The sequence below is a fragment of the Nuphar pumila genome, chromosome 13 (assembly GCF_984573655.1).
Source record: "Nuphar pumila chromosome 13, dmNupPumi1.hap1.1, whole genome shotgun sequence".
NCBI classification, from domain to species: domain Eukaryota; kingdom Viridiplantae; phylum Streptophyta; class Magnoliopsida; order Nymphaeales; family Nymphaeaceae; genus Nuphar; species Nuphar pumila.
In genome coordinates this window covers 76,236,434-76,259,922 of record NC_143261.1, presented here as the reverse complement: position 1 = coordinate 76,259,922, position 23,489 = coordinate 76,236,434, and the positions used below count along the sequence as shown (strand labels likewise).

Here is a 23,489-nt window from a genome sequence, read left to right as displayed (position 1 = left end):
TAACGAAAAGTATGTATTGCTAGCAGCATATATCGAAAACAGTTAGGAGAGATCAATTTACAAAAGAAGAAAAGAAGGGTTTAATGTAAATCCAAGAAAGTCTCAATTAAAAGAAATAGGGAAGAAACCCAAACAAATTTAAGAAGTGAGGGAAAACCAAAAATGGAATTTTCCTTCTCTTTGCCCTTTTTTTAAAATAAAGAGAACCCAAAACCATTACTAGGTTTTGATCAAGGTGAGAGAAAGGAGAAGAAGGTTACAACAAATGAACTTCACACCTACCTCATGAGTCGTGGGTTACTTTTATATCAACATTAGAATACATACTAATAATACCCATGATTAATATTCAAGACAAATTTACATAAGAGGGGCAACAATAAAAACATTAAATACAAGGGGCATTATATAAAGGGCATAACACCCAAACACGTCAATTTGGATCTGGATCCAGTTTCAGAACGTCACGTCTTAATAGCTACTAGATTTGCTACGATTTTTTTGACAGTGCAAAGTCTAATAAAAAATAGAACTGCACTAAAAAAATGTTTTCGGCAGATGAGTGGAATGCATATCTCCATACACAAAAAAAAAGCCAAGAGAAATTGTAGATATTGTATTAAGAAGCGAATTTTGGGATTCATCTATAAAGTTGTTGAGAATCACTACACCTTTGGTAATGGTGCTTTGATTGGTTGACAATGAAGACAAATTAGTTATGGCTATCTATATGAGGCTATGGATAAAGGCAAAAGAGGTCATTAGAGATAATTTGATTGAGAAGAAAAGTTTGTACATGTCTATATGAAATATCATTAATCATAGGCGGACGGGGGGGCAACTTCATTAACCTCTTCATGCTGCAACATATTATTTAAATCTTCTATTTAGATACTCCCCTACGTTTAAAATGGACAAAGAAGTGAACAAAAGACTTTTGAATTGCATTGAAAGGTTGATCCCTGATTATGGTATTCAAAATCAAATTCATAAAAAATTAAAATTTATGATAATGCATTGTATGATATGGGAAGACCTGCAACAGTGTGAAACCATGTCACAATGCGTCCAGGTAATTGATTTTGTCTATTTCAATTTTAATTCCATATTGTTATTCAGTTATGATATTTTGTATGATTGTATTTGTTATTGTCTTATTGATTTCTCATTTTTTTTTCAGATATATGGTGGACCGGGTTTGAAAGTGATGTTCCAAATTTGAGAGCTTTTGCCATTCACATTCTTAGTCAAACGTGCAGTGCAAGTGAATGCGAGAGAAACTGAAGCATCTTTAAGAAATCCATACAAAAAGAAGAAATAGATTGGAGTACAAAAAACTCAATGACCGAGGCAAATGTATATACAATTATAATGTTTATTTGCCATTTTCACGTGTTTATTTAAAGTTTTTTTTATATCATACAAAACCCAACTAATTTTAATTTTTTTATGTCATCTTCTTAGGCAAATAAAAAAGTTATCATCAAGGAGGCACAAAGAACAATTTGATCCCATCAGTTTGAAAATTTTTGATGTATTGGATGCATGGGTTAAAGAAGAAGCATGCATTTTGAATGAAAAAGACATTAAGTAAATCAACGTGAAAGGTGCATATGAGGTAAATGATGAAGAGTCCATATATATTGGAGACAATGTGGATGTCAAAAGAGGAAAAGAAGAAAATAATAATGTTTGAAGTTGTATTTTCAAAAAACTTGGTTATTTAATACTTAAATATTTAAAAACTTGGTTATTTTATTTTTTTTTATGTAATATGAAAGTATGTGTAATATCGTGTATTTTCGTACTTAGTCATTTTCTGATTTTGCCGAAAATTTGGCTAAGTCTAAGAGAAAAATCGTCTGAACCTCAATTTTTCACCGATGCTTTTGAGTCTGGGCTTGGCCCAGGTCTCATCGACAAGGTCGAGACGAGCCAATCGAAGCGTAAGAAAGAGTTTTATTTTTTACCTTTAAATTCAAGCGAAATTCAGGTTATTTTCGAGAAAAATTCAAAATTTGATATTCGTGTAATATGTCGTTGGATGCGTCTCGAAATTCTGAGCACAACAATATTTTACTTTTTTGAATTCGAGTTCCGATTGGACCGAAAATCGCATTTTTCCAAAAAGGAAGCAGTTTGTCGAACTAGATCTGGATTTGGATCGGATTGGATCTAATAGATTTGATCCAAATTAATATGGATCTGGACTCTAACCAAGACCCATATTAATCTGGATTTGGTCCAGTCCAAAATCTATTTGGGTTTTTGAAGTTGGATTTGGATCTTGGACCCAGACCCTAATCCAAATACATGCCCAACGTTTTTCTAGCTTTAAATTCAATAACAAGCTTTAAATTAGAGTTAAATAAGGTTAATAAGTCTCATAAATTAATTTGGCTATTTTTGGAAGCCTTTAGATAATTATTAAGTAATTAATAATTAATTAATTAAATTTTATTAATTCCAAAAATTTGATTTAGGGCTGATTAGGACTTCTTAAAAGAGTCATCATACTTACCTAAGAAGACATAAGAAGGATTTTTAGAAATTTGGAAACTTTGAAAAAAGGTCAACAAAGAGAAATTTTGAAAAATTTAGAAACTTGAGGAGAGTCCCACTATTTGGAAACTCTCCTTCTCCAGGCCATTTAGAGAGGGCTGGAGAAGGGGGGGCGTCACCTCCTTCCTTCTCTCTCTATTTAAGATAAAAAGGGGGAAAGGAAAGAGAGAGAGAGAGAGGAGGAAGAAAGAGGAGCCTTCTTCTCCAGCCCATCCAGTCTTTTCCACCATTGTTTCTCATTGTTTCAATTTTTGCAAAGGTACGGGTCTCCTCTCTTGAAGCAAGTGAGAAATCGATTACCGATTCGATTTCCATGCAATACCTTGGTGTAAATCTATGGTAAAAGAATAGATCCATGTGATTACTCTAAAATACACGGATGAGGGTTCATGGATCCCCTTCCATGCATGTGTTTGTGGTTCTTTTCTTTTTTTCTTTAGAATAAATTTCTGTTTACGTTAAAACATAATTTTTATTTGTTGTATAAGTGTACTTTTAGATCTTATTTTGATAGATGTCGATTTTCCTTGGGTGGTCCATGTGATGGACTGGTAGATTCATGAAAGCATGTAATAAAGTATTCCATATGTATGCATCCATCTTTTAAAATTTGCATAGTGGTAAATCTGGATATTTGTAGGGTGGTGAGTATGATATGCATTCATAATTGCTGCTGGAATATGCATATTACAAGTAATGGAAGTATATGCTCATGTGAATGCAAAAATGCATACTTAAGCATGTGTTGAAAATCTGTCTATTACATGTATAATGCAGTCTTGCTTGCGTGCACATTAATGCCTTATTTGAATCTATATTTACAAGTATACAGGGTTTTCTAAGAATCTGGTTTTCTAAAAGCCCAGCCCCCTACTGCTGGCTGGGCAATCGGCCCTGACATGGCCCTGTCAGCTGGGTTGGTTCGGCTGGGTGTTTCGACAAAAAAAAAAATTATGTACAGCAGTAGTATGCTGTTTTTGCATTGGGTGTCATGGTCTGGCCGGCAGACCAGCCGAGCCCTTCTTGGCTGGCCAGATCCGGCCAGACTTGGACCGCTGGGGTGCAGCCTCGTCAGGCCTGTTCACGACAGGCCTCTCGGCTGGGCAGCCTACTGCATCTTCTAAAAAAAAAATCTGTATAAGAATGTCATAACTGGATGTGGTAGAACATAGCATAAAAGTCTGCATTTTCCAAGGGTTAACAAAAAGCTGGAGATGTTTTTTTGTGTATTTATTATTGATGAATCTTAGAGTGATATTTTGGGAGGCTAAGTCCATAGAAGAAAAATTATTGAGGTTGTTAAGCATAGAGATAGAGATGGCTTTTAGATTTGTAGTACTCAATTGTAGCTGATTTCCTTAGCCACGACTACACTGTTTTATGAGGACTAAATTGAAATGAAGAAAGAGTAACTTTGGAATTTCTGAAAATATCAATGATATTTTTTTAATATTATAAATCATTATAAGGAAATAAGTGTCCAAAAGGACTAAACATATGGTTGTCCTTTTGTTTCACAAAGGCCAAAACTGTTAGGGTATGGCTGCCAGTGTTTGTGCATGTCTAGAACAAAACAAAAGAGGCTGAGCAGGAACACAAGAACAGTAGCTGGATTCATGATGCCACACGTGCACTGTGAGAATTTTAATGTACAGATGAACCTATGCATAGACAAACAATGTAATGGTTGGATGAACCTACTTACACTGGGTTTTGGTTTCTGAAGATTTTCAAGATCTGCATACAGTTCATGTGCTTATCTTTATTAGGCAAAGTGCTGATTTCGGGTATGGAAGGGCAGCCTGCTGTTTAAAAAAAAAGAGTGATTTTTAAAATAAAACTTTTGGAAAACCAAAAGTTGTTTGGGATGGCTAGCAGCCAGTTGAGTGGACCTCGACTGACTGCCTACCCTTGGCAACCTGTGGCGGGTGGTGCACAGGCCCAGCCTGGGCCTTGCAGCACCCTGTCAGGGCCAACCAACTGGGTCGGTTGGGTGCTGGCCTGTTTGTGTTATATAAAAAAAAATTTATATCATGGGTGCTGGCCTATTTTCACACACAAGAAAATTTTGATGTATGAAATATAATTTTGTTTGAAAACAAAGTTTTAAAGATTAAAAGAAGACCTGGTTTGACAGGTGGATGACCTGTTTGGGGTCAGCTGGATCGGGGCTGAACCCTAGTCAATAAGGACGGCTAGGCTTGATAAGCCAACTTTAAGAAAAATTTTATATAATACTTGATGTTATTTAAATATGGAATTAGACATTTGGTATGCATGTTAAATTTCTAGTTCTTGGTTACGTACATGCATGTTGATGTTAATACATGTTATGAATGAAAAGTTTCATAAGCTTAAACTGATGTGACATGCTTAATTATTATGCTTTATGAAATTTGTTTCAAGTGCATGTGCATACATGAAATTGATGTGTGTTGTATATTGTACTCAAATGCATGAGTGTTCACTTGTCTAAATTGAGGTGATTCGTGAATGAAAGCATGTTTATGGAATGGTTTCATAAAAGCACATGTACTTACATGGTGAGCACATGCATGTGAATGTTATATTTCATGCACATTGTTAATTGGTTAAATTGGTATATATGAATGTGCGTTTGGAGGCATGTTGACATCATTGCATATATTGTACGTTATGATTTTTGCATATGGTGTATCGATGATCGAATGAATCATCACAGGCCTCAAGAGCCTCGAGCTTGGTTTGCTCTTCTTTATTTATTTTGAATGCATCGCAAAAATCACATTAATATTGATGCACTGTATTGCACTGTTCTATGTTTTTCAGCAAGCGGTAGTCTCGTGATGGTTCTCACAGGAGAATATGCGAGTTTGTGTCTTTGTTTGCATACTGAATTTGCAAATTAAAGAATTGATTATTAATAAGTAAACATAAAAGAACAGTGTAATATACGTTCTGAGATCTTCCGTCATTAGAATGAGAATCTTAGAGTTCTGGTTTTGAGGGACCACGAGGATACAAAAACTCTGTGTGCATTATTGATTACTCCTGAACCCGATATTGAGGTTCTTTCTCCTGACCACGATTTTAGGGAGAATCCGCCACTTTACTTGGGGGTGGTGTGTAGACACTGTTGTTGTTTTGGTATACCAAGAAAGTGGCACTATAGGATGTGGATGTCCTTAGTGTCTCGACATTAGACGTTGAGGTCTAATGTTCTAAAGGTGATTCGATCAAGGGCTAAGTTTGGAACCCAGTAGTAAAATACAACTTGTGTGTTAAGTTACTCTGGAAATCATACTTGACCTCGAAAAATCTTACCCGTTTGGTGTATCCGCGGGCAACGGTAATTAAAAAGAGAAACTTAATTGTGTACATTTAATATGGACATGCACGCGAAAAGGAAACTCTAATAAAAGATAATAATTCACTCAAGAATTGTACTGAAGTCATGCATATTCCTATTATGCACTAGATCATGCATATTTACTTATGATATATGGATGACTGCATGATATGTGTTTTCTTTTGCATAATAGCATGTCTTTAATGCTTGGTTAATGTTCCCTGTTGATATAAGATGTTTTCTCTTGTTTAGCATTTGCTCCATGTTAATTATATGCTTGCCTAAATTATGAATCTGTAATAAATGCATTTCCTCTAAAATATTGCATGAATTTTTATCTGTATTCATTAGACTCATTTATTTCATTAGAGGGATTCGTACACAGAATTCTTCGGATTTCTGACACCCCTACATCTATGTTTTTTGCAGTCTCAGAGGATCGATGAAGTGACTCGTTTCTGGGAGAGCTACGATTGCTAAACGTTTGCTAGACAACTTCACAAATGGACAGCGTAGCTCTGCTTTTTTTTATTTTTTATTTTAAAATAAATTGTTCATGCACTCTGATTTTTCTCATGCAATTGTCTCGAGACTGTTCTTATTTATTTAATAAAATTTAGCTTGCTATGGTATTGATGATAAATGTAAGATCCCTTATGGTTGGTTGAGTTATCCAATTGTGAGTGAAACTGTAAAGGCCTCGGGTTTCTGGGAATATTTTCGCAATGGTTTAAAAAAAAATTCTGCACTTTTTAAGGGGTATGAGTTGGGGTCGTTACAATATGAGTCTTGTAACATATTTTTAATTGCAAGATATTTAATATTTTGCATTGTTCTTGTGAGATAGTTGATGCTTGATGATGTCTTATGTAGCTTATAGAGACACAAATGCTTCATATGTGATTTTATGGTTGTAATTTGTGCAATTCATCGTTGTTTTACGTGTTATGATTTTTTTATAATTTTTGTTAAAAATAAATTTTCATGATTTTTTTGAAATTTTTGAATTTTTTATTAAAATATTATGGTTTTTTACGATATGACACAATACATATCTTATTTTGGGCCCGACTGATACGGGTAACAATACGATACTTACAACCTTGATGAGTGTTATCTCCATTGCAAATAATCTAGAGTTTTATGAGAGGACCAAGCACATTGAGATAGATTGTCACTTTACCAAAAAAACGTATTGGTATTATTTCCTTAGAGCATGTGAGCTCAGGAAATCATATTGCAGATATATTCACTAATAGCCTAGCTCCATTACACTTTCAATCATTCATTTCCAAACTTGGGATGAATCCCTTAGCATCATCTTAAGTTTGAGGGGGAGTGTTGAATAGTGTAATACATTTTTGTATAACATGTATTACTTGCCTTTTGTACTAACCTTCTGTTATTGCCTTTCACACATTATTGTTTATTAGGGGTAATGTTGCAAATTGTCAGGTAGTTATGGGGTCAACACAATTTGTCTTGCAGTGAGCCCAAGAGGGTTGACCTCTCTTTTTATGTGTTTCTCTCGTTTTGGGTTTCTTTCTAATGAAAGCTATCATTCTCTCCCTTTCTTCCTCTCTTCCTTGCATGCCTTTATGGCCTAACTTTGCACAATCCAATCATTTGAAATCATAAAAATGAAAATGATTCCTTTCTCTTGAAACAAAACAAAATACATTTATAGGTGAAAGCCTGGTTTCTATAAATAATTGGAACTATCATGAAACAATAGTCAATGTTGATGATGGGAAAACATTGGCAACACAATTTCTTAAGAGATTTACACATAATTTCCTTTGCCCACAAATACCAAAAAAATCTCAAGAGATCTCAAGGGTATCTTTTTAATTGAAAATGAAATTGTCCAACATAGAGGAAGAATGAAAGGAGTATCTTATCATGGCAATCATATTTGTTTCGGTAGATATGTGTTGCGCTTCAAGCACTTGAACCTGCTTGGATCACATCTAGACAAATAGAAGCAGGGTGCTGCATAATGGCATGATATGTCCGTCGTGGCAGAAAAATATGGGTACGTATATTCCCCGACAAACCCATTACACTAAGACCTGAGGAAACACATATAGACCATGTTTTATGAAATATCTGAGAGATCAAAATAAAAATAAATGGTTTATTTATCACCAAGTAGAGATGAATATTATATGGTGGTGGCGGGAAATTCTTTGGCACTAAATTAGGTATTAAGAAAGAAGAAGTTGGTCTAGCTCGATACCGTCAAGAATTCTTGACTATTGCATGGGATTAGATTCATCTTTATCCCTTCCAATATTTTTCTATTGGAGCTTCCCCCATTCCTTTTATCAAGCATAATGATTAGGGATGGTAGTGGATCGGGGGAAAACGAGGCCCCGCCCCACCTCACCCCGTTTGAACTGGGGATGAAGGTTAAAATCAAAACTCGTGTGGGGATGGCGACGGGGATGGACTTACGCTTTTCCCCGCCCTGCCCCATCCCCTTTTCCAATCCCCGCCTTGCCCTGCCCCACCCCGTCCCCGATCCTTCTTTAGGGATGGTAGTGGACAGAGGGGAAACAGAGCCCCGCCTCGCCCCGTTTAGACCGGGGATAGAGGACATGAAACGGGGAAGGAAGTTAAAATTAAAACCCGTGCGGGGATGGAGGCGAGGATGGAGGGCAGGGTTTTGAGACGAGGCGAGGGTGGAGACCTTGTCCCTTGCCCTCGCCTCGGTCTGCTGCCATCTCTAATAATGATGTGAATCGGGCTTTAATGAGTTCTAATATGCAACATCAAGCAATTCTGCTTTCTTAGTCTGAAAAGTGTATTGTAGGAACTGGGTTGGAACGCCAAGCAACTCTTGATTCAAGGGGTTTGGCTATAGTCGAACGCGAGAAAAAGATCATTTATACTAATGCTGAAAAGTTTGTTTTATCAGGTAATGGAGACACTATAAGCATTTTGTTGGTTATGTATCTGCGTTCCAACAAAAATACTTGGATGCATAAAAAACCTCAAGTTCATTGGGGAAAATTTTGGCGGATAGTGTGGCTACGGTTGCCGGCAAACTCGCTTTGGGGAAAAATGTAACAGTAGGTTATATGCCATGAGAAGGTCAATTCTGAAGATACGGTATTCGTTAGCGAATGTCTAGTTTATGATGATATTTATACTTCTTTTCATATCAGGATATATGAAATTTAGACTCATGTGACAAGCCAAGGACCTGAAAGAATCACTAATGAAATACCTCATGTAGAGCCTTATTTACTTTGCAATTTAGACAGAAATAGAATTATGATGCTGGGATCTTGGGTAGAAACAGGTAATGTTTTAGTAGGTAAATTAATGCCTCAGACAGCAAAAGAATCATCCTATGCCCCAGAAGATAGACTATTGGAGCCATACTTGGCTTTAAGGTTAAAATTGAATCGTTATGTCTCCAAAGCTCTAATAGGTTCTTTTCAATAAAGCAAAATGCTACAAGAAATTTATTTCTCATTAGTATTGATACTTAGGCATGCCACTAACTATCAACCATGAAAAACTCATTACACAACTAAATTCTCCACAGCAAAGCATAGTGATAAACATTTCAGGCAGCAACTTATGGGCTGTGAAAATATTAACAAAAAATAAATAAATAAAAAATAAAAAAGGAATGTTAAGGACAAAGATGGAAAGGTGAAGATGATAAAAAGATTATCTGCATCACCTACATCACACATGCATGATACAAAATGAAAAATAACACAGCCCACAAATCTTAACCTCATTGTCTCCCAAATACATTGTGTCAAATGAGGCATAACACAGCGACGTCTTTACATCAAGGTATTTCTTAATTTAAATGATTCATTTGTCATACTTTTGAGAGTAGCTTTATATGAAACATATGCAGACTTGTCATATCTTGCAACTAATAATGCTACCTATGCAACATGGGACTTCCAGAATTGTGCCATACCCGTGTAGACATGGATCTTGGTCTTGGTACTTTTTTTTATCTAACCAAATTCAGACCAGGCTGTTACCTGTTATGTGGAATCGTTTCATCCATTTTTAAAGTGCATAAAGGTCGTAAACCAGATTATGAACCATATATATTGACATTCGCATCCCCATCTTCTCACTCTAGATTGGTACAGCCCTCTATATGGTCTATCTCTCCAATCTTGAGACTAACTATAAGCATTAGTATTACTGTTTTTGTGAGTAGCTTGTTGCTGAACTCATTAGTTCAGTTGTTGAATCTTCTTTTTATAAGAGTTGTGCTTCTTAGATCAACAATAATCATGTACGTGTCTGTGCTTTCTAGGATTGATGTAACGTATGGATGGTGCAGTCCTTTAATTTTCCTATATTACTGAGAGATTTAAGTGTGTTATTTTTTCATGTACATATTGTGCATTCATATCATTTTCATTCTCCTTCTATTGAAAAGATCATCATGCAGACAAAGGAAACTTCAACTTGTTCGCACTGCAAATTTTTTTATATTAAACAATATGATAGCCATTGGTAATGTAACTAATCTTCGCCATCACTAATATGCCCAGCCTATTCAAGTATGCATAAACAGTGTCGATATCTTCCTATGTATATTAACGAAATGTTTATGATTTTTTTTTCTGAGAACATTCACTCAACATAGTCATAAAAGTAATATTAGCTTAAGCGAAATCAAAATAAATGCTTTCACCTCACAGCATGTTGCACCTTTTTGAGTTATCTCTAGAAATCACATGGACCGACTGAAAACCAAGTGCATCGGCTGAACGAAATGCAGCAGACACATTTCCAAAGTCTGCAAGTCCTTCCACCACAAGACAGACAGAGTAGCTTCTATTCTTCACCACATTTCTAAACCTTTCCTTGCGTGAATCCAAAAGACGAGGTTCAATTGCTTCAAGAATCTCACCACTTGACAGTGTTGTATCTCCCGATTTGAATGCATCAAGGTATGGAAACCAAGGCTTCCTAATATCACCTTCCACAAACTGATTCGACAAAATGCCCAGAGGCATATCGGCTTCTTTGCTTAAGTCAGGTTTTCTCTCCATTCTCATCAATCCCTTTACTCTATCAGCATTCCCAAGCAATTCCTCGACCGTGTTCCCTGAAGTACAAGGATGGCTCTCCTTAAGCACCTTATTTGCTTCTTCCTCTGATGACATCATCACTGAATGACTAGCAATCCCATCAACTTGCTCATATAAAGAACCATTGATGTCTAGAGCATTGTTGGCCAAGTTAAGATGATCTCCAGCTTCCTCAGGGATTGCTCTCGCCACAGTAGCATACAACCTCGACCCTGCATGCAAAAACTCAAGCTTAAAGAATATACAGAAAGCACACAAAACAAGCATTCCAAGTACCATGTGAACAAAACAGAGCCATCTTTTTTGACCAAAAAAAAGGACGCCAAAAGTTAATTAACCACTGAAAATCTGAAACTTCCATCCACAACTAAACCAAACGTAGAATGCTTGTTTTGTCCATAACCCTCAAACTAAACTGAACATTCAACCCCACGAGCAATTAAAGCTTCAAACGAACAAAGATGAAGGTGCAACGAAAAAGTCTTGCGAACATGAAATTCTCTTGAAGTGCAATAACGAGTTCTATTACCGTGTCACGGTACAAATATAGAAAGGAAAATTCAATCTTTTTCGAGAAACTTTGATTTCTCTGAAAGGGTAGCGATAGAGTTTATAAGACTAAAAATCATGCAAGAAAATAAACAAGCAAACAAGATCATTCGTGATTCCCCAAAACCCACAAAAATGTCACCACTGTAGAGAAACCATACAAATCTTTGCACCCAGTTTCAGAATAACTCTCAATTCCTTGTACCCATGGATATAATCCAAAACAAATAAACGGCAATGTGTCAAGCCAACTAAGACCACTCTGTTAGGTTGAAGTTCATTGAAATTAGTTGAAAAAACCATACACCCAGGTTGAAAAAGATACGAGACAGAGAGAGAGAGAGAGTTCTTCTTACCACCATTTCGAGTGAAGAGATGGGTAGACCGTGGATTGCCAAGGCTTGACGAGAGGGACGAGGAGAGGTAGGGAAGAAATCTCGACGACCATCGTCGTCTCGAACACCGGAAATCAGAGAGCAATGGTGAGCAGCAAACCAGCCTGAAGGCTCCCACCGTCATGGCGAGATTCCAGTAACTTACAGGGGAAAAGGATTCCAAGGAATTTCCGAGAAGGGTGCTCACATATATGTTCTCAGGATCTTCAACCTTTTCATTTCTGGGTCGTCCATCTCGAGATGGACGGTTCCCTTAAAGTAACTACGTACAAAATTCGAGGCGTGCCTAATGCCCGAGGCAACAAATATCTGAGATATTTTGGTAAATAACGTGTTTATGGAACATACTTTCAAAAGCCCATATTGTCTCGATAAAATCGTGATATTTTTTAATAAACATTTTTGTATTTTGAAAATACCATGGTTTCCTTGCCTTGTTAACACAACGAAAACATTCTAGATACCTTTTATTCTTTATATGTTTTCTCGACAATTATATGATTTTTACATTTTATTTTTCATATATGATGAAGCTGTTTTCTCAAAGGAAAACAAAAAATGTATCGTTAGATGCCCCTCCATGATATTTTACCACACAAAAATGAAACACCAGGATCCCAATTCTAATTTTTCCAAACACCGGAGTTGGTGATGCAAGCTGAACTGCGACGCCTTTTCAGCCCAAAACATCATTCAGTCCAAACACCGCCAGTACGAGATTCTCCTTCTTATCGCTGCTTCAGGCGGGCTCAGAGAGAGAGAGAGAGAGAGAGAGGATGCAGATGGAGATCGACGAACCCCCGAGATCGGAAGGCGACGCACGCTCCATGACTGAGGACGACCTTTTCCGAACAGCCGAAGCCGGAAAACTTGACGCCTTCCGACGGCTCTCCGGCGAGGAAATCATCAGGGCCCAGTCGCTGAGGAACGAGGATGGCCGGTCCCTCCTCCACGTCGCCGCTTCCGCTGCCCAAACCGAGGCATCTCTCTCTCTCTCTCTCTCTCTCTCTCTCTCTCTCTCTCTCTCTCTCTCTCTCTCTCTCTCTCTCTCTCTTCATTATTGATGGGGATTCTTAAAGTTCTGATAGATGTTGCGCATTGGGGGAATTGCCTTCATTTGCTTTTCGATGTTGAGAACCATGGTGGTCTGTGTTTTATTGGAAAATTAATGGTACCAACCAGAGAACCATGGTGGTTTCTGCAACACTTATTTTGCTGTCTGTATTTGCGCTTATCCCAACTTGACAACTTCCATAAACGAATTGTCCATTCTAGTGAAACCATCATGCTTGATCCATGTAATTCTTTTTATCAGTACAGAAGCTCCTTCATCAACAAAGCAATTGATTTAGCTTTTCCCTTTTTACAATTCGAAGACAGTATCAGGAATTAGATAGATGGTATCGATTTTCTTTGCGAGTTAAAATATGTTGATGGTGTTAATTATCTTTGTAAATTTTTCACATTTTTGGTATTTATGGGTTTGCGTTTTACTCTTATGGTGCAGATAGTGGGCTATTTGTCATCGCTTGATCCATTTTCGAGTTGCATAAACAGTACGGATGAAGAAGGTTGGGCGCCTCTTCATTCTGCTGCAAGCAGTGGGCGTTTGGATATCGTCGAGATTTTGCTGAACAGAGGTGCAATTGAAGTCGGCACAAGCATTGTCTTTTCTTCTTCTTGTTTCTTTCCGTTTTCCTTCCTAAGTTCTTAAACTTTATGAAGCCGTGCCACGTCCAATGACTTGTTGGAGCAAGCAACGATGTTTTTGTTCACCATGGTGCATGGCATAACACCAACGCCAAATGCACCAAAACAGCAGTTTGTGGTAAATGATTGCAAATGCTGAATATTCCATATTGCTTAAAGCCATCAGGAAATGGCATTATAAGATTACTTTGTATCTAGGGCAATAAAGATGACTTTCTGGCATATATTAGGGATTAAAATTTAATTTTCATGGCTGAGTGTCCTTTGGCTTTACTTATTGGGATTCTAGATGTAATAGAATGGGAAAATAAAAAATTTAGACTCGCATTGCAATGTACATAAATGTCCATTCCAGTACCCTTGCAAACTATTATCTCACTGCCAAATGATGCTTCCCGAGATTCTAGATTATGTGGTAGGACTGGTTATGTTATTGCCATCCTGTAGTTCAGGATTGCCTTTATAATTGTTTCTGTGTACTTTATAATTGCTATAACATGTAAATATTTTCTCGAGCAATTAGTATACAAGTAAAACATTGCATCATTGGTATTATGCATGGGACTTGACATTTTTGTTTGCCTATTTAGATTTCATATCTTAGCTGTTTCATTTTGTGATCAAATGTCATACACTTGCCAATTCAGGGTCAGCAGCTTGCCCCAAAATGAGAAATTACAGCTTCATTTAGAATAATATAACCAATCATTCAGTGAATACCTCTTCATGGTTTCACTGATGTGTCAGGTCACAGGTGATATGATGATCTCCTATAGTTCCTACTGGAGATGACAATCAGTTGTCACACTCGAAGGATAAACCAAGCATTTACATCCCCAGTCAAATGATGTAGATGATGACAAGCTTGAGCACAGCTTAGTATATTAAAAAGAAAAAAAAAGAAACATGAGTATATAACCAACTAATCAGATGGGCGCCAAAAATCTGAATTGGAGGCCAGATGTACTGAGAAAATAAACATAGTTGACACCAAAATAATTATAATCCTAGTTGATGCCGTGAATATGTAGAACAATGATGTAAACCAAGTGATAATAAAATCCTGACAATTGAGGGAACTAAACAATGGATATAAGTTAACATGTACAAATGAATGACATAAACAAAAGGAGAGGCTATCATACAAAAAAAAAATCCTAGAGTGATGGTTATGTGGTTTTGACTTGGAGGGAATTGCGAGGGTACAAAGCATAAATAAATAACTTTTCCATCACGTGTCACATTATTACAAGGAGAATGTCGGATCATTATCATCTCTTAGGCCCTTTGTGCAATTTCTAGATTGAAATCCCCTAGTGGTTGAAAATGCTTATCATAACCCACCCAAATTTGATGCTCAGCATGTTCCATTCTATGGAGATAAGTAGATAACATGAGCTCTCTGTCTCAAGGGAAAGACTGCAATAGTGGCCCATTAGCCATGCTATTAGATGATGGCATGCTCAGATCACTGGCACTAAAGTTAGAGAAGTTGATCTTTTTCAGAATGGATGACCCAGGGAACCGGTTGCCTAGGCCAGGAATAGCTATGGACCTGGTTGTAGTTGTGACAAACACGACAAGGCTACTTTGATGTTCTTTCTTCCTTCAATGTGTTTCAAACCATGGTTATTTTGGGCATGAAGGCTTCAAAAGGGCATGGTTTCCTATTAAGAAAGCACTGCACGGTCAGTTCCCATGGACCACATCCCAAACTCTTATTCCTTTTGATAAACTCCTATGAGTGACAGTATGTAGATTGGGTTCTTTTGTGTTTTAGTGGGCATCAGATATGTCAGAGACCACTATAGTTAACTTCAAGACCAGGAATAAGGTTGGGTTTGAGAGAGCTACAAGGTCAGAGAAGAAAAAACATCTAGGGAGCATGCATGTGCACGCATGATTAGGATCGACAATCAGTATAAAACTTGGTGGACTTACATTTAAGGAAAGTCTTTGACTAATTGGTGAATGCATGGCTAAGACTGTGCATTGTTATCTAAATAAGGCTTGCTTCTTTATGCACATTTGCATTTAAAACATTACATACATGTGTACCCATGGGATATATATGTTATGTGCTTGTATATGTGCTTGTATGTTGTACATGAATGCTCTTGCCTAAAAACAAAGCTAATTCATCTATTGGATATTCTGCTCCCTTTGTAAGTTTCAGCATAAAAAATAGCATTTGTCGTCAGTTTTAAGAGTTTAATATAGAATTCAAGGAACAACACCTCTGTCTCCCTCTAATATATGTAGATTTGGCCTCTAACCTTGAAGGAAAGAAGAAAAAAATCTAACTAGACTCATGCCAACAGTTTTCTCTTTTATGAGCTTTGATCATACAACATCAACAAGAGAATCTATTACTATTTATGAGTTTAATCCAAATGAACTGAGGAAGCAATCCTACCTTGCTCAGGGCCATGTGTCTCTGGTTCTTAGTGCTCTCAAAAGGAGTAATATCTCAACCATGGAACTGATATCCAGGAGCAAGACTCTAGTCTAAGGGGAAGAATTGGCTACTATTGTGCAAAAACCAGATATGCTACATGGATAATCCAATTCACTGTTTTTAACAATCCAAAATTTGTTCTGGAATCTTCAATCACTTCTTTCTTTTGGATATTTTTTGGTATAGTTAAAGGTAAATTCTATGTAGTTAAAAGCACTAGGCGGTGCCTAGTCAATAGACCTCTAAAAAGACTAGTCGATGACTAGGCGGGACGAGTCAGTACCCCAATTAAAAAATAAAAAAATATACAAAATATGCAGAAAAATATGTTTAATTCTTTTGGTAATAAGATGTTTTCATGAGACAAGTACACATTTGCACAGGCTTTCACTATATATATATTCAAAATATTCATAACATAATCAGTATAATCAACAAAATATGCTTTCAGTAACACACACACACACAGGTTATTCATAGCATAATCAGAATATATATATATATATACACACAAAAAAAAAATCATATTTTCTGCCCTTTCACAGAAAAAATAACAGAAGCATAGTAACACATACATATATAAATAACAGATTACATAATCAGTAATACTTGAAACATGCTTTCAAGCTTTTATAGATTTTTTTTTAAAAACTCACGCACATATACAAACAAAAATCACACACACACACACACACACACACACATATATATATATATATATATGACTAAACTGCCCTTGTGCCTAGGCGAGTGCAACTTAGTCGCTGACTAGGCACCTTAGGCAACACCTAGTCAGCAAAATTGATACTTTTTACGCTACCCACCTAGGAATGGTACAGCCTATGCATTTTACTTATGCCTAGTCGGCACTTTTGACTACATAGGGTAAATTTCATCTTGTTAATTTGTAGTACTATGTCATGCAAGTGTTACTTTGTTTACAAACCAGAAACCGGTAAAGAGCTCCAGTCATTGCCTGATTTTATTTATTCTTGAAACGTGGAAAGAAATCTGTTGCCTTTGCTCTATGGTTATTTTATGTATTTTTATGTACTTGTGATAAGTTTAATTTTTTATTATCTGTGCATCATTTTCCCAGTGGAATTACTAAAGATGCTATCAGAACTTTCTAGTACATATGCATAGTTAAAAAAAACATACTGAATAATTACTGGCCATGAACAGGAGCTGACGTCAACTTAGCAAATAATGGTGGGCGCACTGCTCTTCATTATGCTGCCAGCAAAGGTTGGCTGAAAATGTCTGAAGTTCTGATATCTCATGGTGCAAAGATTAATAAGAAAGACAAGGTGTTGACATTTTACGAAGTCAAAATTTTCTTAGATCTGGAATTCTTTGTTGTTCTCTTATGTATGTGATTATCATCGGATGACTCCTTTATATGTCTCTTCCTTTCAGGTTGGTTGTACGCCACTGCATCGGGCAGCCAGTATTGGTAATGTTGAATTATGTGAACTTCTGATCGAAGAAGGAGCCGAAGTTGATGCTGTTGATAGAAGTGGGCAGACACCTCTTATGCATGCTGTGATATGTCAGAACAAACAGGTACTTGTAGGGTACAAACAAGTCTTGGTTTGGTAATGTATTCTTCTCTTGGAAAAGAAAATCTTTCAAACATTTGCAGTTGTTATATAGAAGCCTATATTTTTTAAGCTTTCCACTGATTTATTTTCGTTCATTTTATAAAAAGGGAAAATCATCTTTTCTTCTAAAAGGTGGAGTATTTAATGAATGAGCCCACGGATTTCAATAATGTTAATTGAAATTATTAAACTTTTCTGCTTCATTAGCCGACCTTAAAATGTTTTGTTGCATGTACACAAGAAACTATTTGCAGTTGTTATATAGAAGCCTATATTTTTTAAGCTTTCCACTGATTTTATTTTCGTTCATTTTATAAAAAGGGAAAATCATCTTTTCTTCTAAAAGGTGGAGTATTTAATGAATGAGCCCACGAATTTCAATAATGTTAATTGAAATTATTAAACTTTTCTGCTTCATTAGTCGACCTTAAAATGTTTTGTTGCATGTACACAAGAAACTATTCTTTTATTGTTCAAAGAACTTCTGTTTTTATTTTAGATACTAGTCTACATGGGCAACACAAAATCCAACTTGAATTTAGACTGTGCTGATAGATAGATTCAATCTTTTACTAATGAAAAAACTTTGAGCAAATTAGGGGAAGCAGAAGGAACAAGCTATATGGGAAGTGGAAGCAAAAAAATGAGTTTATAGGTCTATGTGAAGTGAGAAGCAAGAAGTGACTAGGAAATATCTAAGAAAATGAAGAAGTTTTTAGAATGCACAAGTAAAAAGAGTAAAAGCTCTCATGTATGATACTCTTTTTTCATCTAGGATTTGTTAACTTTTTTTGTTTTGGAAACCATAAAGTATATATAGATATAATACTTGTGGTACTCAATTTTTTAATTATATGATTGTAAAATTTAGTGTTCTATAGATATTTTTTTCCTTTCTGAAGGACCTATTATAGATATCAAACATAAAAGCAAAATCTGGAATGAATATATCTAAGCAAGAATTATTTATTATTATGATAACTGATAAGCCATAAATAATGGTTGAAAATTATTGTGCTACATAAATTATAAACAGGAGAGTGTATTATACTGCATACATTCTTACAATGCAAAGAAAGTTTTGAACATTTTTTGCATTGACTTATATATTTTTAAATGAATAATTCAAATACCTTTATGCTTAATATAAATAAAACATATTTATGTTTAGAGGAATTATACTAAATATATTGCTATTTAAGTTTTATTCGTCAATCTAAAAGTAGGTGAACTATGTGCCCTTTTATAAGAATTACAATTCATTAAATATATTAGCTATGTTGTTTATTAATACAACAACAACTATGTCTTCATCCCAAAACAATTGGGGTCGGCGATATGAACCAAAAAACAAAATCATTCTGGGTCTTCCACATGAATCCTTCTCCTCCAATCATTTTTATCCAATGCCATGTCCTCGGTGAGGTTCAAAGCATTCATATCCTTTCCTATCACCTCCATCCATGTCTTCCTAGGCCTACCCCGACATCTTTTAACTAATATATTTTCACATTTCTCCATCCTTCTAACTGGAGCATCATTAGGCCTTCGCCGAATATGTCCAAACCACCGTAAACGATTCTCTCTCATCTTATTTTCAATGGGTGCAACGCCTACCTTCTTACGTATCTCCTCGTTCCGAATCTTATCTTTTATTGTATTTCCACACATCCATCTCAACATACGCATCTCAGCTACACTCATTTTTTGAATATGATGTCTCTTGGCAGCCCAACATTCCGTACCATATAGTAAAGCGGGCCTAATAGTCGTCCTATAAAACTTTCCCTTCAACCGCAATGGCATTCTACGATCGCACAACACTCCAGTTGCACTCTTCCATTTCATCCATCCAACCTTTATCCTATGATTTACATCTCCATCAATTTCTCCATACTTTTGAATAATAGATCCCAAATATTTGAAACAATCATCCACCGGTATTTCTTGCTCACCAAGCTTCACTACACTCCCATCACTACTTCGTTGCTTACTAAATCGACATTCCATGTATTCTGTCTTACTCTTACTCAACTTAAAACCTCTTGCTTCCAATGTCTGTCTCCATAATTCTAACTTAGCATTAACCCCAGCTCTAGACTCATCAATCAAAACAATATCATCAGCAAACAACATACACCACGGCACATTTTCTTGAATTGGTCTCGTAAGCTCATCCATCACTATAACAAATAGGAAAGGGCTTAAAGCAGATCCTTGATGTAACCCAACAGTTATAGGAAAATTGGTTGTCACCCCTCCACAAGTGCGGACATTGGTTACTACTCCTTCGTACATATCTTTAATTATACTAATGTACTTGAGAGAAACACCTTTCTTCATCATTGTCCACCAGAGAACGTCCCTAGGTACTCTATCGTATGCCTTCTCTAAATCAATAAAAACCATATGCAAATCTTTGTTCCTCTCTCTATTTCTCTCAATAAGTTGTCTAAGAAGATGTATAGCTTCCATAGTTGATCTTCCAGGCATAAAACAAAATTTATTTTTATGTTGTTTATTAATAAAAAATGTAAATCTAACGTGCTTCCCAGTATAGGGAACCAACTTTAGAAAGTGCTTGTATTCTAGCTTTCAAAACGGCTTCCTACAAAGCAAGCTTCCAAAGATCCATAGAAGCTTCCGATAACCATGTTTTCGGCTTTCATTTGTTTCCATAACGCTTGGCACCAGTAGATTTTTCCCACTTTGGCTTCTTTGTATTTTTATCCTGTTCTTACCTTGTTGTGTACATTCACCACTTTTTATTCCTCCCTAACGTATTCGGCAAGTGCCACCTGCACACTTGACTGGTTGTTATCGCATTAATTTCTTCATGTTTTTCGTTGTTCATCCCATTCTCCATCAGCAACTTTGTTTAACCTATTCTTGTTTCTAGGCATCCTTTTTTTTATTTTTAGTCGAAGAAACCGCCCCAGGATCAGAGACCTAATTGTGCTGGCTCTGCCTGTCGTACTTACGGTCGCTGCTCTGGCAGCATACAACCCCGAGGGCTTACCCCTCACCCCTAGGTATGTTTCTAGGTATCCTTGGTAAAATAATTTTTTCCCCAGTGAGTGCTATGACTATGCCTATTAATTTGATTAATGTTCCAACTGTACAACTGGGATAAAAAATAGAAGGGATGTTTGCCACTGTGCTTCCACATCCATTTACTTAGGGCAACCACCTCCACTACATGTTTTCCTTTGTAGTCTTTTGTGTTTTCCCTTCTCTAGATCCACCACCATGCAACCTTTTTCTTTTTTTCTTTTCTTTTTTCCTTTTTGAATCTATCAACTGCCACATGTTATTTTATATCTGCTAGACCTTCATAGTCCTCTTGAAACTCTCTTCCAGGCACATTCTACTGCTATATGGCTTGTTCTTTGCAGTTCCAATTACAGGTGTGTGTGTGTGTGTGTGTGTGTGTGTGTGCGTGTGTGTGTGTGCGTGTGTGTGTGTGACCTCCTATTTGCTAAATTTGCATTCATTTTTCATGTTTTCTTCCAACTACAGGTGTGTGTGTGTGTGTGTGTGTGTGTGTGTGTGTGTGTGTGTGTGCATGCATGACCTCCTATTTGCTAAATTTGCATTCATTTTTCATATTTTCAAATCTGCAAACCACTGGTTGGATTGATATGTTTTGGGTCTCAAGTTGGATAAGTAAAACTTTTATCTACTCAGCAAGTTTTGAATCTGGCTCAGTCTTCCTAAATCCCTGTAAATTTGCAATTCAATGCCTGTCATTGCCTGGCTAGCAGAATTGATTGCTACCATTCAATCAATTTGAAATTGGTTGCTTAGTTTGTGGGAGAACTTTGTATGTTAATTATATGAAGATCAAACCTGGGGGTTACCCTGTTGGTTATGGTTGGAAAGTCCAGAGGCCCCTATATCATGAGTTCAGTTACCCCTTGGGATCAAACTGGCAACAGGTGGAGCAGAAATGTAGGGCTGGTCCACTCCTGGGGTTTGGCACTATAGGATGGGGCCAAAAAGGGCTCGATCCTGGTGGGTTCCTTGTCACACACACACACACACACAAAGCCTACCACAAAACCTTTTTCCTTGATGACTAGTTTTTTTTTTTGAGAATAAATGTGTGATAAGCAATCACATAGAGAGTAAGAGAGAATCAGAATACAAAGATAAGAACCTAAAAGACAAAGTAGCTAAGGTAGAAAGATGTACATTTCCTGTTTTTCCTAGTTATTTTGTTAAGATGTACATTTCCTGAATCTTTAGACACAGCTTGCACATATGCACATATCATTAGTACATTGTTCTATTGTTTTTGGTTTTGACGTAAAAACTAAAAAGGCAAAACAGAAGACGGACCAACTACAGATGATTTCTCTTACCCACTTTTCATTCGTGTTGTTGGTTGGAAATTTTTTGCCTTTTCATTTGATTAATGTATTCATAGTAGGTAGGTTTTAATAGCAAGAACTGCAAATTAATAATTTACACCTTTCTCTCTCTCCATATTATGAACATAACAACAATATTTTACAAAATCATCCCTTCTAAGAATTTGAGATTTTGCAAAATGAAATCATGAATTTAGCGGTTGGACACACAAACTCATCTGTAGTTCCTCAATGTGACTTGTCGCTTGACAGGTGGCTCTACTTCTGATAAGGCATGGAGCGGATGTTGATGTGGAAGACAAGGAAGGTTATACTGTGCTTGGCAGAGCTTCTGATGATTTCAGACCGACACTGATTGATGTTGCAAAGGCCATGCTGGAAGGTTGAGTTTTCTGAAAAACTTGAAACCCCAGAAATGGAGAGAACCTCAGCAATGAATTACCAAAAGAAAACTTATAGTTTTTACTGACAGTAGTAGTTTTATTCATTTCAGTAGTAACATTGGCATGTGCCTTGTGTGGGTAGTTTCGTTTCAACCTCGATATTGTGGAAATCAAAGCATAAAGTTTGAGGGATGTTCTAGAACTACACATGCATCTTGTTAATTTTCTTGTATTCTCAAGCTGTGTCACTACATTTAAGTAGAGTGGTCAAATCCTGACGTAACGTAAGCTGATTAACGGAATAGCTGCATTGGCTTATCAAGCTTATATAAGCATTTCAAGTTGTCCAATTCATGCATAGGTTGGGAAGTGCCAGCGCGCATGCATATGTGTGTGTGCCCATGCATGGTTAAAGCTTTGTCAAATGACCAATGGCTGGATATATATATATATATATATATATATATATATATATATATATATATATATATATATATATATAACAGGCTAATGTTTGCTACCTTCGTTGGTAAGGAACTCCTTGGTAAAAAACTGTAATATTTTTTGCACATTTGATCCTTCAAACGTGATCTACTTTCGCCATGTATGTAAGATTTTGCAGGAGTTTAAAAATTGACTGCTGACAATGTGCCAAATTTTCAACCCTCGTAAAATTGTATTTTACATTGAAAAAACATTATGCAAGAGTTGATTCTTACCATTTTTACTATTCTGAATGCATCCAAGAGGTTAGATTTGGTCAAACCATAGTTGCATACAAACTCTATTTTGTCCTACGTATCCCGTTTCAGGCATATCAGTACAAGTACTGGTACGAAATTTTCCAGAAACTCTATTTTAAATAATTTTAGAAATAAATTGGGTCAAAGTTGTCATGGTATAAAATAGTTCTATTTCATCTAAGTTTACTAACTTTGTCTTAAAACGATAGTATTTATCAATTAAATGCTTTTGACATTTAAAATAAATTTATTATGTCTTGTCTTTGTCTTTGTCTTTGTGATTGTAAATTTATTCTATTA

General features: G+C 36.3%; 2 protein-coding genes across 2 annotated transcripts in view; one reads left to right on the top strand and one right to left on the bottom strand.

Annotated features, from left to right (window-relative positions):
- Nucleotides 1–12,062, bottom strand: part of LOC149818772 (uncharacterized) — a 35,283-nt gene extending 23,221 nt beyond the window's left edge. The window contains exons 1-2 of the mRNA XM_089985706.1: nucleotides 11,880–12,062; nucleotides 10,592–11,186 (exon numbers count right to left, since the gene is read on the bottom strand). Of these exons, the coding sequence (XP_089841832.1) occupies nucleotides 10,592–11,186; nucleotides 11,880–12,042 (758 nt within the window). The 5' untranslated portion in view covers nucleotides 12,043–12,062. The remainder of the gene's footprint in view (nucleotides 1–10,591; nucleotides 11,187–11,879) is intronic.
- Nucleotides 12,063–12,533: 471 nt separating this feature from the next.
- Nucleotides 12,534–22,773, top strand: LOC149818771 (Ankyrin repeat family protein). The gene is made up of 5 exons (XM_089985707.1): nucleotides 12,534–12,898; nucleotides 13,426–13,558; nucleotides 17,272–17,396; nucleotides 17,506–17,652; nucleotides 22,316–22,773. The coding sequence occupies exons 1-5, from the start codon at nucleotides 12,695–12,697 to the stop codon at nucleotides 22,448–22,450; spliced, it is 744 nt and encodes a 247-aa protein (XP_089841833.1). The 5' UTR covers nucleotides 12,534–12,694; the 3' UTR covers nucleotides 22,451–22,773.
- Nucleotides 22,774–23,489: the final 716 nt, after the last annotated feature.

Bases quoted from the DNA above. Each gene is read 5' to 3' on its own strand.
- LOC149818771 (XM_089985707.1), top strand. From the start codon at position 12,695: ATGCAGATGGAGATCGACGAACCCCCGAGATCGGAAGGCGACGCACGC. The intron at 12,899-13,425 runs GCATCTCTCTCT...CTTATGGTGCAG, and splicing joins CTTCCGCTGCCCAAACCGAG to ATAGTGGGCTATTTGTCATC. The intron at 17,653-22,315 runs GTACTTGTAGGG...GTCGCTTGACAG, and splicing joins TGATATGTCAGAACAAACAG to GTGGCTCTACTTCTGATAAG.